The sequence below is a fragment of the Mya arenaria genome, chromosome 7 (assembly GCF_026914265.1).
Source record: "Mya arenaria isolate MELC-2E11 chromosome 7, ASM2691426v1".
Taxonomy (NCBI): Eukaryota; Metazoa; Mollusca; class Bivalvia; order Myida; family Myidae; genus Mya; species Mya arenaria.
The window spans coordinates 69,643,637-69,662,938 of NC_069128.1; the positions used below are offsets into that span (position 1 = coordinate 69,643,637).

At 32.3% G+C, this 19,302-nt stretch overlaps 1 protein-coding gene and 2 long non-coding RNA genes across 3 annotated transcripts; all 3 read left to right on the forward strand.

The window, feature by feature from the left end:
- The first annotated feature begins 573 nt into the window (after positions 1-573).
- On the forward strand, positions 574-6,592 carry LOC128240790 (uncharacterized). The gene is made up of 3 exons (XR_008262304.1): positions 574-669; positions 5,667-5,707; positions 6,493-6,592. It is a non-coding gene; the product is annotated as an uncharacterized LOC128240790 (long non-coding RNA).
- A 137-nt stretch (positions 6,593-6,729) lies between these two features.
- On the forward strand, positions 6,730-9,386 carry LOC128241381 (uncharacterized). Its single transcript, XM_052958303.1, has 3 exons — positions 6,730-6,909; positions 8,513-9,007; positions 9,283-9,386. The coding sequence occupies exons 1-3, from the start codon at positions 6,819-6,821 to the stop codon at positions 9,384-9,386; spliced, it is 690 nt and encodes a 229-aa protein (XP_052814263.1). The 5' UTR covers positions 6,730-6,818.
- Positions 9,387-12,989: 3,603 nt separating this feature from the next.
- LOC128240789 (uncharacterized) lies at positions 12,990-15,227 on the forward strand. Its single transcript, XR_008262303.1, has 3 exons — positions 12,990-13,052; positions 13,739-14,099; positions 15,087-15,227. It is a non-coding gene; the product is annotated as an uncharacterized LOC128240789 (long non-coding RNA).
- The last annotated feature ends 4,075 nt before the right edge of the window (positions 15,228-19,302 follow it).

Here is a 19,302-nt window from a genome sequence, read left to right on the forward strand (position 1 = left end):
TTTCAAAAGGCAGGTATGTTTATATCTATAGGATTTACATTATGGACTGACTTATATAAAGTTCGTTTAATATTAGTAAATTTAAGGGACTTATGAAAATATCCAATATTTACAAACCTGTACTCAATAATAACTAGACATGCTGGATAATTTTCGAATTTCGATACTAATCGAAATCGAATAGGAAATACATTAAATAATTTTTACTCAAATATACAACCCGGGGAAATTTACATGGTTAAGTATTTTAAGTATGTTTAATACACTGACCTTTCAGAAGTCAACAGAGTATTCCCTGTTAGAAAATGCTTTTTGTGTTATATTTACATATTCATTTTTTTGCATTTTTATTTTGCTTGGAAATTGTATCCGAGGCAGTTGCATCGGTGTGACTCATTGTAGCTACGGACCTGCATGCTACATTGTACAAGTTGCATATTTTAATACTGATGAAGGAAAGAAGTGATTAACTGTTGAGAAAGAAAATAAAAGATTATACAATGTCACGCGCGCAACCACACAAATGGCTGCGCATTTAAACAAACACAAAGTGTTCTAGAGGTATATGACATGATAACATCAACAGTGCGCTTAAAATAAGAAGAATAGGGATCATGAAAAACGTTTATAATGGGTTGTAATCGATTAAATGTGTGATTGATACAAGCAGTGAGTATTTCATTATGTCGTTTATTTACATTGCAAAGAACTTCTAGATATGTTCATGGCTGTTTTATCTTAAGTTATGAACTTGACATCCAAAAATAAATAAGATAAATTATTGTTAATTGATCGTATTTTAATATGGGATGGTAAAAGCATGTTGAAGTATAGAGCGTACATTGCAACACATAAATTCAACTTTAATTGAAATGTGGTTCTTAAACGTACTAGCTTTATTGCCATGTGCAATGTAAGGTAACATCTAGAATATATGCAATCTTTGAGACGCTTATTTGTTTAATTTATCTTGAATATAACGCTGTATGTATACATTGACCATATACGAAGATGTCACATCCTCTCCCCACTGGAATCCGTAACACCGCTAAATGTTTGTACGGTGTCCGAAAAAAATCCCTTTTTTTCAAAGAATCCGAAAAACAGTTATAACTTACGCGTTGCGAGTCCCTTTGTGGTAGGGTTCTAGGTAAATTGAGAGTGAATCAATAGCGTTCACATTCTATAACCGGGTATAATATGCCTACTTTGTTAAACTCAAATGTAAACAATAATGCATACAATTTATACCCCATAATATATCATAAACAAGCAATACTATGAAATATAATATACATGAAAATGAAATATCGATGACGAGCGAGCGAGAATATGACGGAACGTTTGCGCCTATCACACTATAACATATAGTGCTTTGTTTTTAAAGAACAAAAAGGTTGATCCTAGTCGTTTTTTAGCGTTGTGAAGACCTTCGTACCGAACATGGCCACATAAAATTAAAGCTTCACAAAAACAGAACCAGAAAGTAGAACCAATATCAGTTAAATGCGCGAAGAATTCCAGTACGAGTTTAAGGCATTCAATCTGTACACATCATTAAAATCTACAATAACTATGTTTACTTTTAAGTTGTATTTACAAATCAAATTTAATAATATTTGACTTAATACACATGACTCAAGGTGGCTAATAAATTTATTTTAAACAATATATGTTTTACAACGATTGTGAAGGAAGTTGTGAGTCACTTTTGAAGGTATGATGTTAAGCAAAGTGGTATTATGTCGTGGGGGAAACCGGAGTACCAAGCAGGAAACCCACTCGTCCGCCTTTGTGACCACTAACCAAACTCACATGCACCCAGGCCGGGGTTCGAACCCGGGTCGACTTGGTTAAAAGCGGGTGCGCAAACCACTGCACTTTCCAAACAACCAATATATTTGACGTTGGGTGTAAAAGGCTTGGAGGAATTCAAAAAATGCTAAGCTGAGCCGGCGAAATTACAGTCAGTTGTATAACCCTTTGAGATTACGAAGTACTGTTATAGAATTTAATTCCAATACCTTGAAACAAGGTTTCAAGAACTGAGAGATTGGTTGAAAAACTTAAATTGTTCTTTATTGGATTGATGTACAGCTGAAGACATTTAGTAAAAAAACCCATAAATGTGTCATAATGAAATATACAAATAGGGATATGAGGCTTAGAGCTGCATTCACAATCGTTTAACTCATTGATCAGGTATGGAATATAGAATAATACTTAATTTCAATGATGAATAATGTTCATGTTAATTAGAAAAGATTCGATTTTGGTCAACAGACGGAAATCATAAAGATGTTCTGACAATGATATCTTAAGTATCTAACTGATGAGATTGGTTTGTTGGCATGAAAATCATTTGACATTAAACTTTGCATTCAGCAAATGTAAACGCACGACTTTTGCCAACTTTAACATTTAGCTGATAGGCATTTTTTATAATACATTGAACTTTATTATAAGATGTTATTATACAGATCGCTTGCTTGAATAAATTATTCACCAAACAAACAAACATAAGTCACATGGATGAGTTAGCTTTTGGCCAGCTTACTAACACATTTGATTGACGAGTTGTATAAAAATGTGTATAATATGATATCGAGTGTCATATTCTTGTTATCACATGCTTTTAATCCAGTACAAACATATAAACACTCATTACCTTTTAAAAATCATGAAGTAAAGAACGTTTTAAAAATATTTTTCATTAAAATTTAGAGAAAATTCACGTTTAAAATTTACATTTTCCTCTAATGGTTTTAAACGAAAATGTACTACTTATTCAAATAAATCTACATTATAAAACAAAACTATAAACAAACGTTTGTCATGCTGTAATGTAACTAATTTTCTTGTTTCCAATCAGATCTTTACAAACATGTGGACAGATAGCGATATACCATTTGTTCCAACAATACATTCATGTACTTACAAACACATAATGGGTGGACAAACATCATAACAAGTTCAAGTTCAAGACAATCAATATAGGATACGGAAAATTCACAAAAATACTATATATTAAGAATATTAAGAATATATATCTTTCGCCAAAAACCGAAAAATTTAGAAGTGACAAAGTTCATCAATATTTTTTTCTGTAAAAAAGTATTTTAAATTACATACATCTAGACTTAGATACAAATTCAATACCTAGAACGAAGTACTTTGTAGGTGCGTCATGCTTGAAATATAATCAACGCTTCAATGGTATACATGTTGATAATGTAGCTTTTAGAATTGAGTACGATTTATACATAACTGTATCTGAGCTTGTTTTCAGAATTCAAGACCAATATTTGATCATTAATATATTTCAGTTTGTAGTAAACGGTATTTATCCTATGGCTTTTCTATGTTTGTTGATTTGTTCAGACTGAGCAATATTTGACAGCATGTTGTGTTTTAACGACATATATTTCAAAACAGAACAAAACGTTATGGCAATATTTAACAGGGAAAACAAGGTATAATATGAACATGTTAAACAAATAAATCTTTTTAATGTGTTCCAATAGATTAAACATGAAGCAAATTAGGCTCCGGGTATAAGAATAATATTAGGATTTTTTTGCTGAAATAACTTTTTCAAGAACAAATAATCATTCCAGAATCACTTATCTTTCATTTATTTTTCTATTTTTTTCTTGATTAAAATGTAATAGTTCTTCATTTATTTTGATATCTTCATCTTTTTTTGAACTTATATTTAGACTTTATATCTCCCTTCATTGCGCAAATAAAAGTTTTGATTTATTAATTGAATGATTGAGTGATTGATTCAAAGTGTATTGTTCATATGCACATAAACAAATGAATGCCGTGTGTAGACTTCATACTTAAATATCTGGTAGATTAAGGAGTGGTACAGGGAATACAATTTGCCACAGCCAACATTTATTTCGCAATCTGAGTTAATCGGGGGGGGGGGGTTTATAACCCAGAAAATACATGTTTTGACTCTAAATTGGAAAAACATTGTCTCAGATGAGAACCCATTCAAGAAACCGATATTTACGCCATTCCTTTTTTTTGGAGGTTGGGTTGGGATGGATTGCACGCCCTTTAAAGCCAAAAAGTGGACATTCCATAGTAAGTATGTCACTTGGTTGAATGCGCAACTTCTCATGCGAACTATTGGATCTACGTCTGACTATAAATAACATAGATTATGTCAGGGATGCCCAGGTTGTAGTATGACACTCAAATGTTTATCAACACTTCTTGATCTTGTACACAATGGCATTGCGCATATATCATTATATTTGTTCTATGTCTTTGGCGTTGCCGATTGCCACTAAACCGGGTTTATGTTTAAACTTTTTGCTACTGAGCATGTTTCTGTAGCTTTTTGCATATATATTTATTCATGTGTTCTATTTTAAAATGACATTGCAATTGTTAAGGAAGACTAATAGGATAGCATACGCACTCTTAACCATTCCAATTCCATAGATTTAATAAATTTATTTTCGGACAACAACTGAATCCTGGCTGTTTTTATAAATATATATACCATAAAAAATCTGCTGAATGCTTATTTTTAACATGGCTGACGTGGTATTCGAACCGAGGCTCAGTAAAATCCAATGCATTTTTGTAAAATATTTGGTTTGCTGCGCTGTTTGAATTATTCGCCATGGTAGATGGCAAATTATACCGATTCGGAAGTAATTAAGCAATGTTACAGTTACTATTATGATCACATGACAGTGAATCAAAGCATGGCTTCCTGGGGTTGCTTGATCTACTTGTTCACTTTTTTTCTTTATTTTTTCACACCATTGTGTGTACTCATATGCAGGAGTCAACCGTTCATTAACAATAACGTTTTACTAATTATATTTTTCTTATAAAAACGTTACTGTTTTTCTCATGTTGTTTAAAGTTTTGCTTACAAGTGGAACACCCATCACATATTTTGTTGTTTCTGGTCATGAGACACTAGAAATCAGCGTTATGTTGCGTGAAGATTACTAAATTAATTAAAGAATATGCATATATATAAATACACACACACGCACGCACGCACCAACAAACGCACCCTGTTAAGACAGGATGACTATTAATATATATTAAATTGGTACACACTCACCAATTACAAAGCAATATTTAAAGCGTGAATGTGTGACAAATGCATTACATTTTTGGTTGTCCCTCGATCTCGTTTGGCCAAAGTTATTAATGAGCTTTTCCGCACTAAGAAACTGATCCTTATATTGTCATCATGTGCATGGATTCAAACATTGGTCATTTTTAGAAATTTACCACATTTTAGCCTTAAATGTTATAATTATGGGAACTACTTTTATGCGCAGTCACCCATAGTCGCTTAGGTGTTAATCCGATCTTGTCATTGTTCAGTTTAATTTCGTCCCGTCCAGACGCCAGGTATTTGACTCCGGCTGAAAAGATATCAATATTATTTTGTTTTTTTACAAATGACAAAAAATCACCGGGTACATACACCGCGGTAATATGTTTTGTAATATTGAAATAATCTTATCAGGACACTTCATGTCAGTTCAAAATAAAAACATGTTGAAGGCATGTAAATTGTCGAATTGCTGAGAAATGTTTAATATGTTAACAAATTGTTTTTAAACAGCACCTTAGTTAATTTATATTCACTGTTTGTTAATACCTTTATATATTTGTAGGTCTCATATAGCGTAGCCGAACATCAAAAAGAAGGAAGCTCGTAAGTCGCTGTTTTTTGTGCTTGGTATTGAACACCATGTTGTGAGAACATAGTTAATTACAAACAAGTAAACTTGCGCTCTTTTAACTCATTTGCTGACAAACGGATACGTTTTAACTATACATATTACTACAAAGGAATTTGTTAAAGCTAAATTGAATCGAAAACGGAATAGAGCGTCAATGTCGTCCTCATGGCAACTCAACTCATTGCTGTGTTCAGGATATTTTTGGAATATAAAACTTAAATATATAAATGCTTTCTGTTATAGATCCTTAAGATGAAGTTATTGTTTTTTTTATACATTCATTTGCCTTTTCGCTTGAAAGTAATATTAATAGTTATAACAGATTTATTAAGTTGTAATTAATTCTAATTTAAAGTTTTTTTTATTTAAACAGAACAGGGTGAAGCATTTCTTAGACTTCGGCATTACAAGCTAAACGTTAATCAAACAAATATACTATAGACTATGAAATCGCCTGTGACAGGTGTCACACATAATTCAAAAACACAATTACTTTATTATTGGTGTGAGTTAATTTATATTATGTAAAAAAAACAAAGAAACAAAAATGATCTTATAATAAACGATCACAATGCACTCTCATTTTGCTAACATTATATTGATTTTTGCGATCCTACACGGAGCATCAGGCGTAAATATGTTCTTCCGGTATGCCTTTACTCAATTTATTAATCGATCACAGATTTAAAGGGCTTATTCACATTAATTAGTCTATTACATATTTGAAAACCTTTTCACATTGATTTATCTATTACAGATTTCAAACACCGGTAAAACGGACGGTTCTAATAAAGATTTGCTTCATTTTCTTTTCTAAATATGATACCCAGCGTGGAACCATCGGTATTGAATGTTGCTTATTGGCAATTGTGGATGAACGTGTCAACATTAGAAAAAATAGATGTATTTATGGAGCATGGACGGAAATATTGCGTAATTGTCATTGATGATATATTCTTCATAGTGTTGGAACTAAGAAGTGAACAGCAGTTCAATGGCAGATTTAAATACGTTGGTTTTCAAACGTCAGACAGAAGTGATAACACGGCTGTTCTTAAAGTTTATACGAGTAAAAAGCGAGGAATGAAAAAAATTGCAGCGTGTAATGTTATTATTCAGGACAAGGTACACTATCAAGGCAGGGAGGATAACTATTTGTCACTTTCTGAAACAGGTACGTACGTAATGGAGGGGAATAGAAACAAAACATGTGATACACTTATTATTTCCATTACACTATTCTTTATTCATATCCATATATAGTTGGCATTGTATCACTGCAGCATTTGTGTTTTCTTTTCTTTTGTGGCTATGGTAAATGGCTGTCTTAAGCAATGTGTGTGTGTATAGCACGTGATAAATTACGTCATATTTGCTTAGTCAATATTTTGCATAAAAAGAAGACTTAAATTAAAGATAACTTTTCTCTTATCAGTTTAGATCAAACAATGGAAATTTATGCTGCTTAAAGAGCTTCGCCTTCGTTTTATTACCAATGTTTGATATGGAGATTAGATAACTCAAACATCTCGACAAACCTGCTTTCAAAAGAAAGTTTTGACAGTGCGCCATTAGGCGGCGGTTTTGTTAAAGTTTTGTCGATGTGTTTTCAGAATAAAACCTTCAATCAAAAAGGTAAGGTCTCTGGTAAAAGACCAAAGACGGGACTCAGTAAGCGGTGTAGATTGTGCTATGTTTTATTTAAATGGTAAAGAAATAGTAAAGTTACCTTTGTTTAAAGTCTTCATTCAAAGCAAAAATACTGCCTTCCGTTGTAGTTTTATGAGGCAATTTATCACGTAGTATACATACACTGTAAATCGACTGCATCCTACTTTTAAGTGTTGATCCGGCTCTATGTATGCGCTAACAGTATTTGTCTGTATGTGTTTGTACTAACTTTATCGGTTATTAGCTTACTTTGACTTTTTGTACTATTTAAAATGTGGTGCTCTCTCCGATGACGATCTTGCTTTTTAATTGTTTGGTAGTAATTGAGTCATATAGTGAGAGTTTTGCGCATATTAACTTTCTTTCACACACAGTGAACTCGTGTTCAAACGATGTTCTCACAACAGCATGTTTTGTATCATTCTTTGGCAGGACTTTCTTATTAAGATTTTTTTCCCAAACGTTACAGCTCAGCTGCAAGTTGTATAACACTTTAAAAAGTTGTATGCCGGGTAATTTGGGCTAGTTTGATAACTTAAATCTGACATTGTTCAATCGATATATTTGGATAAGAATTGACAAATCAACAAATGTTTGGCATACTTTGCCCGAAACCAAAGAATTTACCAGTGTGTATACACATATATGGAGTTAGGCTTGTTGCATATGGTTTTAGTTTTTCGCATAAATATTTACTGTGTATTCTCGATTTGTGTGATCTCCATAACTAAGTTACCGTCTTCCTGGAGAACACTTATTACATATTATATTCGTTTGAACAAAGAGATTCAAACACTTCGATATACTTTTTTAGTCTTTCTTCAGTAATTAAATGCAATGCCTGCTCGCCACGCCTTATACAATGTGCATATGCACCTCGTTTTGGAACAAATATTAAATACAATACAATAGATAGTAGTTGTTTTTAAAACATTGAAAAGATAATTAAAGGCCTTAAGGATATATGATATAGGATAGTCTTTTCATTATCCATTACATTTAGAAAACAGTCTACTTTGTTCCGGAACTTCTTTGCTTAAGTTAAATGTATTATGTATTTCCGAATGTGTTTATTTGAATGAAATGAATGTTATATGTATTTTCAGTTGCCGAAAAGAAAACACGCTCGGACAACGAATGTTTTAGGAAAAACAAAAGCACCCATGACAAATTAGTCATACCTGTTGTGATGAAATATAGAAAAGCATGTTTTATGTGCTTTTCAATAAATGATTCACAACGAAGCGAAGTTGTCTTGGAATTGTGTTCATCACGAACGGCTCCAGAGCGTATTGAACAAAGAATTAGAGGTGGGCATAGCACATATGGACGAGTTGACGTCATGGCCTGTTTGGGTGAAACTTTCAAAATTGTTATGCAAGATGAATTAGAGCATACAGCGGAAATAAACTTCGCTGAACTATATCAAGCAATTCATTTCCAAGTGATGGGCTTTACACAGACCTTGGTTACTGTTGTCGTTTACAAATGCGAGCAATATGCACCACAGACCATCAAAAGATTTTCTGTCGACAGGCGAGGCCACCTTCTGGACTTTCAAGAGAATGCCAATAGTGAACGCGGCAAATTATTCAAGACACGTAAGTAAAATATAATTTAATCACACCTTTACAATTACTGGTTCTGTTTGCGTAAATACTTTTGTAATATCTCTGAATAGACTGATAGTTCCTCTTCCCTTAAAATGTTAACCTTAACTTTTCTTACTATGAAATAATCAAACTTGAAACTATCATTGAATACTGATATAGGCCTTTCTGGTGTTTACGAAATAAAACTAAGCTGATCATTTCAAATTGATTTGAATTTTGAGAAAAAGATAAAGGATATTAACTTTTTAAGTAACATATTTAAGATGATGCCGTGAATAGGGATAGAAAAACGAAAGACATTCAGTCCACCGACGACGCTACGAACGTTCGGGCTTCAAACAGGACACTGTACGTATCCTTCCTTTGATGTCAAATGAGAGACAGTTTTTTGAATTGCAAATCCACAGTAATAAAATTATTGGATGCTTTATTTTTCATTATAGACACGAAATCTTAACTTGCCTTCTTGATCTTACGATGTACTGTTTGTGACTTAATGGACTGAGAACAAAACAACCCACTTATGATCAATAACCATACCGAACGTGTTTATCTCATCGCTAAGATGTTATTCACATAGCGTTTTGTCATTTTCCTCTTCAATTATGACAGTTGCATCATTCATACTTCCAATTCTTCAAAAACACGTTAATAATATATGCTATTACGAATGCCAAAACTCCCTATTATTTGTGAACACATGAATATGTCTTTTAGCAGTTCACTGAAAATGAGGTGACAAAACATGAATACTACCGTGAGGCCATGTGTATTTCATATACATTTTGTTTATCAACAATTGCATATTTATCACATTATCGAATTGCAATTCCAAAACTGTTATTGTAATGAATGGTTGACCTTAATGTTAGAGATGAAAACTTTATTAGAAATCATATATCTAAAATATTTCGTCGTAATACTATGCTTTCTTTATTAACGGACAAATAGAATGTGAATGCAGCCCAAACTATAATGTTCAACATACCGCTTTTTCTCTACAACTCTTCATAGACACATTAAAAGTGTACTGTATAAAGATGCATAGCACTTTAATTGTAAAAAATAAAAGACTTTCTAATGATGAAACGTTCAAATTAATAAAACAATAAAACAAAAGGGATATGTAAAGAAGTCTACAATTAAACACTTCCCATAAATAAATCCTTGTGAGAACTTTCTTGAGTCAAAATAACACGATATCATCAACATACCTCATAACAAAACATTACGTTTTAAACACTTTCAAACTTAATATTGAAAGTGTTCACATGGTCTTCACAACGTTAAAGCAACGGCAAGTCGAATGCAGTATTGTATGTTTAATTTTCATTTCTTATAAGATTTCATTTAAACAATTCATATCATCAATATTCACTTTATTGGTTTTTAATTCGATTGGTCGAGGACATTCGTCACGTAATTGGTGTTTTCCTTTTAAAGGGATTTAATTATTTTTTCTGCTATCAAAACTAGACATACTTGTATAGTTTTGTTTTAAGTTAATACATGTATATGCATGTACTTTCTGCAGTCATGGACTACTATCTTCGTCCGGACAAAAGATGACAGCTAGTTGTGTGAAATTGTGTCACGAAGAGCTGCATGCGTTTTCAAACAAATATAACTTTTCAGCAAGATCGTTTGCAATGTGTACGTACCTTTTAATGAAATTAATTTATACAGTTCAATTATTAAACAAACGTTGATCTTTTAACATGAAACTATTTTTCATAAACTTTAAGATATAAGGTAGTAATGATGTAGAAACTATTCGTATATCAAAGCAATCGGTAATTATATGACTATTCTGCTATACATTGAAGTTTTATTAAACGCCAATGCAGATAACATTAGAATAATTAGAGTATTGGCAAATTGTTTTCTGTCTTTTTACACACATATATGCATAAAACTGCCATTTATAAAGGTTCAGTTTATCGTTCATATCACCCCTTTCTTTCTTTCTTTTCTTTCGAGAAATATAAGCACCTGAAAAGCGTGTTTTTATACTAATTTGACTTTTAATATTATACTTATTTGATAAATCGATCACTTCTATGCCAGATTTTGAATGAAAATACTTTTGAGGTTTTATTTAAACAAGTTCTACATTTAAAACATTTTTACTTTGAATAGAATACCTTAAAGATGCACTCTCATAGATTTAAAATTTCGTCTTGAAATGAGCCAATATTTGCGTAAATATCTGCAAACCACTGACATAAGACTGCTGACAAAAGATCAGATCGCAGATCTTCATATTTCCGGTCGGGAATTCATGATTTATGGCTACAACCGTTACTAACGTTTAAGAAAAATGCATATAACATCATTTTTTTAACTTTAATTTTAAAATCTGAGATTAGATTTTTTGTCAGCAGTATTATATTACTGCTTTCCATGCATTTTCTCATAAATTGGCAAAAGACAAAAAAAAACAGTTGTAAGAACGTTCGATATGTAAGAGGGACGCTTTAAGACCACATTTATCATTGACATTACATTATCAATAAACAGGTCATTATCTTGCTTAATCTGTACGTATGATATTGCCACGAACATTTATGAAAGACATCTTTGTCTAGATTACCCAAACACCAAAAAAATACACGTTCTGTTAAACATAAACTATTATATCTACATAGTCTTAGGAAAAAATGTGCAATGTATGTTATTAAAGCTCAAGCTACGTATTAGGGTATGTTATTTAGAAAACAAATGTTCCAAGAGAAAGAATATTAAATAGTCGGAGCGATTGTCAGTCTGCGAAGTTCAGTGAAGTTTATCAGGGTAATGAATCACATGATTTCAACGAGGTTTTCACGTGGGTCACCACCCGTGGTGACCGATTTGAGAACCCCGTTGAAGACACGTGATTCCTCACCCTGTATATTGTGCTACGTGACAACATCAAATCATTAACTTTATTTCTGTGGTTTTTAATTGCATTTATGTTCAGTGGTAATGTCATTGCAACGATTTCAGTAAACCATTCTGACTCTACTATTGTTTCAATGCGAGTGTCTACAATTTGTTTGTTGTATCACCGATGTCGTTATTATATCCCATTTTGTAAATATTCATGATAGACATATTTAGTTTAATTGATATTGAAATTATGTTTTTGAAAGGAAGTCCCAAAAATAAACGTATGCAAAGCTCAGAAACAGAAAGAAACATTCGCCAAAGATTTCAAGGTTAAAACGAAAAGCATCATCAACATATAAGGGATGGGTAAGATACTTATGGCTTTTTAAACCTTTTTAAATTGATATTATGAACGTATACTTAAGTCTACATGGTAATAATAACTGACATTTCATGATAGATAATAATATGTAACTTTCTATCAAGATTCTAACTTAGATATTGAATGTCTGTTTTGATTAGAAATGTAATACAAGAAAGTTTTGTCCGGTTAAGGATTCTCATATGAGCAGTTCGAGTACAATGTACGTGTCTTCGACAAAAAAGAAAAGGGCAACGCATGTTTGGTTGCAACACACATCATTCACTTTTAAGCGATTGGGACATCCGATACGGATACTATCATAAACAAGTGTTGAGAAGAAGGTATGTATTTGTATATTTTTCGCATGTTTATAAATCATTTGTTCAATTTCGCGTAACCATTTTCGCTTCAACACATTCAAAGATATTCGTTCATTGATTTATTATTAACAAGCCATCACTCAGGTATTATTTATTTTATTAGTATGCATTACCCTATATTTAGTTATTTTTCATTTGCGATGTTTCATTCATCCCCGATGATAGAACATAGAACCAAACTTTCTGTTCAATGACAGAAACATGAAGATATAAGATTACAATAGAGATGTTGGCGTTCTGGTTGACATATTTAACAATAAATTTGATACATATATTTCGAAAACATCTTTTATTCATAAAAAGCTAAATGTTCACATAATTTGAAATAACGTTTAGGATATTATTATGAATACAATGGAAAGGCCTTGCGAAGAGTTGCCAGAATCCTATAAGAAAGTACATCATCCTCCAGCACCCAGTAAGTTAATCGTATATTTGTTACACGGTGGTATTACTACAAATGAAAGGTATTATTAGCCAGTACCGACGAGGGCATAATATGATTGTATTCTAATTTTTATCATAGTGAAAGTTTAGTAGCTTTATATGTAACTAATGGACGTTATAACGTATCCTGTTAGAAATGCTAAATTTGGAACGAATTTAAGGGAACGGTATTTTCCCATTGTATATATGATGCTAATTTATGAAACATTAGCTGCTAATGGTACACGTATACATAATTTACCAAAAAACAAGTCTAACTGGGGTTACTAATATTTACGTTCTCTTGAAATATACGATTCAAGGTTGCATCTATTGTTTTCTGAATGCTTTATTATTTGTAGACCCATGCCATAACGTTTTGGCACATCATAGTCTGCAAATAACAAACAAGCAATATTTTACACTACCGTCTGGTACTGCTAAAGTATGCAAAATGACTGTAAACAATACTGTGAGGCATACACAAATTATATACAGTGGGCTGCAGGTTATAACTCATTCTTTGTTATTAACGAATAACAGTTGCAGGTGCATTTTTCTATTATTTTGTATATTCTTCGTGGGTGCTGTTTTATGTTAATACAATGAATCAATCATCCCCTGTAATTATAAAAAAAAACGCTTATTATTAAAATATGAATGTGTTTATCTATGCAGGTATTCAAGTTGATTATGTGCGAAGCGATGCTTACATGTTTGAAGTGTACAGCTACGTACGAAGACGAATCGACGAAGCAATCGAGCTGTGCAGAGATGACAATAGCAGTTCAGATTTTTGTTCGGAGAACATTCTGATCATATTTTCTGACGACAAATCGACATCAGGCAATAATTTCTACGAAGGAGTTACTGATATAGAGCGGATCAATTGAATCGATTCTCGATAAAGATCCATCTGTTATTGTGTCCATTGGAATGAATGAAAAATGCTTTGCAACACTTCAGCAAAAATCTGCAGATAAACCGATGTCTCCAGTTTTTTGCAAAATAACACCCACAAGTCCAACGGACATTCAATGTATGCATAACATTACAGTCTGAACAAATAAGACTTTGCACAATTGATGTTAAGAGCATATTGTTTTATTTTTAAAACGTATTTACGTTATCTCAATTAAATTTGGTGAGTCATCATTTTTATCCCGCCATATTGTAAATAGCGAACAAAACATATGGTGTTCCCCTCGTATGTGTTTTTCTATAGTGCTTGTATGTAGGTCGTGCGATGGTATATAACATGTTTCTATGAAGTGCTGTGGTGTATCGTGTCCTTCATTATAAACAAAACTAGATATTTATAACATGCTTTAACGTTTACGCCTTTCATTGTGTTAATAACATATGTATCGTTATATCATTTTCTACAATAAGAGGAAACCCTATGTCGTGTGTCACCTGTTTGTTTCTTTGCATGTTTGTTAAACGTCAAATGATCACATAATTACTTTGTGTATTGACTTTCTTTTGCACATGTAAAATCTCGTTTAAAGACTAAAAACTTATGAAGGAAAGAGACTTTGGCAAAATGAGATAAACACAACAACAATTCCAATCATATGTTTATAGGTAATAAAGAATAAACAATGTGTGAAGTTAAACTAATTATCACGACACAACAAAAGTATAATGTGTAATTTTGAAGGATTCTTTCTTTTGTAAAAATGCGTTTGCTTACAGTAACTTTTCAAGTAACACTAATAGACCTTGGTTCCGATTTACTACAATGGCACATTTTAATCTGTAAACATATCTTTATTGAATTAAATCATTTTTCATTCCCGATCCGCTTTTTTAAAGTGTATTTCATTATTTTGTAATTGCGTCATAGTTGACTAATATATGTATGTAGTTTTGTACCTTCAATGTTTAAAATTGCACAAAAATCATTAATGTGCTTCTTTCTGCTCCATTGCAATAACAGCAATTGCCTTATTAATATAGTCACTAATGGATAATATAGCCAATATAACCAATGAGTATCTACGTTATTGATTGTGTTTTACAGGCGAATATATTCATAGAAATGTGTGGGGGTTTGAATGTTTTGCAAGGATCTATCGAAAGACAACGTGGTGGCATATGTTGACAATGTGTTGGAATACTACGCCTTTGAGGTGCTTGACAGAGCTATAAATAATCTCCCCGAATCAGGTAATAATGTTTACTATACTTAGCAATACTGTTGTATGAACTCTTTACATCGTGTAAAATTTCAATCACGTTTTTGGTTAACAAGACGCTCAATGATATTGAAAAAGAAAATAATGTTTTAAAAATATTGCAACTAAATGTACGTTTTGACCGTGTAGTGTTACTATTTAAACGTACCAAAACAACCGATGTATTATTCTGCAGATACATATATCAAATAAACAACACAATACTGTTCTAAATTCCTTTCTAGATAACGCATACCACGTTTCGAAAAGATAAATATTAACAATCATATAATAGAAATCTAGTTCATTCGGAATAAGCTAGCCTATTTATAGTTTACAGTTTATTCTGTCTATTTAATCATGTACAGTGGCATATTAAATTAATGTACCAAAATATTTTATATATACATATATAACAAATGATCACTAATCCAGTGTACACAACACATCACATCAACATTGATCTTACTAATTGAAGGAATTAAACGCTCTTATAGCTTCAATCACCTTCTCAAGGGTTTTTGTGTTATTTCGAGATTATTATCATCTGTTAACCGAACACACGTGTTTTATATATGAGAAAATCTAAAGAGAATACTATTTGATTGAATCACAACAAATGCACATGTCATGAAAGAAACGTGACAATGCCGAATCAAGTAAAAACATCTTAATGAACTATTGGTCATTCTTACACATTGCAAATATTTACAAATACAAAAAATCACAATGCAAACAGGTGTTTGGATAATTATGAAATCATAAAGAGAAGACATTGCTGACGGATTGAATTGTGCCCACAAATGAACGCTGATCACATGACGGTGAACTTGTTTCTATTCAACGTTTTCTGGCTGAATATAATTCGATTTGTGCGTATAAAGCTTCTGAAAAGTAGTTACTAACGCGTTAATTGATGACATAGGGTACAACAAAAAGTGCGGACCACATAGATACAGAAGGATTATTTATCAATGCAGATGACTTAAATGCAGAAGTATGTTCGTCGTCAGCTGGGTTGTCCAGTGGGTTTGGTTGTACCCAAAATGTTATTGTTAAAACGTTGTACATATTAATATGCGCATGTGTAATAACCCCATAATAAAAATTAAATCATATTTTGTACGAAGAAACCATAAATTTATAGCTGATTTGTGTGGAATGCTATTTATATGACAATAAGTAAGTTCACATTTTAGGAAATCCATCAAAGTGACCTATACACTCGCTTAGTGTTTTTTTTAATAAACCACATACACGCATTTAATACCAATCGTGTGTCTTATATTTTAATTTGGTCATCTCATTTTTGATCAATAAAGGAAACACACGAAATGAAATGAAATCATGTGTGCAGAGTACAATACCGTCAAACATTATGCAAAAATAAAATGGTGCTTTCTACATGATAAACACAATTTTTGAAAACAACATTTCCATTTTCTTTTTTCTTTAAACCGGATTACTTCTCTCCAATCCGGTATTATATTCCACAGTCAATCTTCTCTTTCATACATTATGCTAAGATCTTGACGAGGAAACAGAGGTTAGAGTCATTTCTTGTGACATTTAAAAGGCTTTTGACAGCGTATGGAACAAGGGTATTTTACATAAACTCGAATCAAAGGGCATGTATGTTTGTCTTCTTTGTTTGTTTTCAAATTACGTATATGATCGCTCCCAATGAATTGTTATTAATGGCTCATAATTTATTGTGATTCGAAGCAGGTATTCCACAATGACCCTTCCTCGGCCATTTCTATTTCTTGTGTTCATTAATTGCATTGTTAAAAAAATTCCGTCAGCAATACTTCTCTTGGCGGACGATACTAGTTTATATGTTATTGTCGGCGATCCTTGACATATATGAATGCGGAAATTCACGAAATCTCACAATGGGAAGAAAAATGGATAATTACTTTCAATCAACAAAAAAACCTTATGATGTCACGAATATAAAACAAATCGATTCATCCCCAAGTCATCATGGATAACACACACGTACTAGAGGTCACGTCACAAAAATGTCTGGAATGTCACGTGAAATAATGTATAAGTCATATAAGACCCACCTTGGAATATTTAGATGTTGTTTGGGGAAATTTTACCCAACACTATGAACATCCTCTGGAACATTATTTATGCGAAAAACTACAGTAACAAGCTCAGTAGCAAACAGTTAAAACATAACCCCGGTTTAATGGCACTGGCCAAACGCCAAAGACATAGAACATAAAAACAAAAACTCACGAACAAGAAACCTGGAAGAACAGCACACAGCTCCACAAACAGCACAGTGCAAAGATACTATATATAAAAAACTAGATATGTTTATCAAGGATTGTTAGGTACCGCCTTGGAACGGTCAGTAAAATGTAAATATACTGGGGGTTTAAACCAGTTTGTGTGCACAACCTCACACAAGTTCATCACGAAGCACTCAGAATTGTTAACGGAACGAAAAACTCGTCTCTCTCGATAACCTGAAGAATCTGGGTTTGAATCAAATAGGTCACGACGATAACAACATAGACTTGTATTGTCTCACAAGAAAGTAAAATCACTGACACCTACATATCTTTCATCTCTTGTCCCAAACAAAGAATGTAATGTTACTTCCTATAACCTCCTGAACTCTTCTTTTACAAGAAACTACTTTTGCAATAAACAACTATTTGCATCCTCTTTTATTCATTCCACAATGGCTCGTTGGAATGTGCTTCCAGTACATAGCAGAGAGTCTAAATCATACCGTTTTCAAACGTAACTTTCATTTCCTTATAACAAACCAGATGTTCTGTCGTTTTACTACGAATGTACTCGAAAGGACACAATTAATCATTCACGCATAAGGAATCACTGTACCACCCTTAGAGAGCATTTGATTTCAAAGAATATTGTTCCAGATCCATTTTGTAAATGTTGCCGAATCGAATCAATAAAGCATTATTTTTTAAACATGTTTACAAATTAATCACCGACACGAAAATATTTTCCTCGATTCATATGGCCTACTCTGGATTTCCCCTGAATTCGAGCATGACAAGTCAAAACTTTAACTTGTGTCCTTTTTTCTCCTCTTCCAATCTACGTATTTAATTATTTCATAAAACCTTTGTAATAATTTAAGAAATAATGAATGTTATTGAAAAAAAATGTTTCTGCCCTAGAATTCTGCTTTCGTATGACAACACACATATTGTGACACAATTATAACAACCCTAGAATTACACTGCTTTGTATCAAATTTTGGTAAAATGTTGTTAACACTGTTGACTTTATAAAATGACAGAAACGGAGAAAGGTATAAATATTAAATTATCCTCAATCCTTAAGTAGCATGTATGTAATTTATGAATTTGCTAAATGAACTTATATAGTTTACAATAAATATTGTTTAAACCAACAATTCCAATGCCGTCCGTACTATGTTTTCATAAATTTGATGTTTGAAATGAGATATCTTTCTGAATTCTATATTTTTGTCCTGCGAACAATTGATAATTCTTACATTATTATATACTGCAAATAAATCGATTATTTTTTCCTAACCTGGCAGTGCTGCCTCTTTTAAATGCATACATGGCAACAACAGAGTAGGTTTTTCAATATTACAATTTCGTGTTGGCTCTATTTATTGCAGATTTGATATTGAAAAGTTTCACTGAAAGCTCATTTATCTTCATATCTCACCTGTATTGATACTGATATAAGTACTTTAATGTTTGCATGTATTATAATATTGTTCATTGTGCGTTTTGGTTCTACTTCCAACATATTTATGTTTTTTTTCATTTATATGTTCAATGTGATATAACTTCAAGAGTATTGGCTCAAGTACAAAGCTTCCATGATGAGTACGTGCCAATGCCTGTACTTTTAAAGAGGGAGAAACCAGGAAAGAAAATTACAAAAAATGGTAAAGTTTCAAATCACAAAACGATTGGCAGTTATGTTAGCGAAATTGAATGTGTCCAAAGCTACCCGGGTTCAGTTTCCAAAGTAGGCGCTTGCGTATTTGGTTTGTTGTTACCAAACCGGATAATGTGGTTTTCCCTTGGT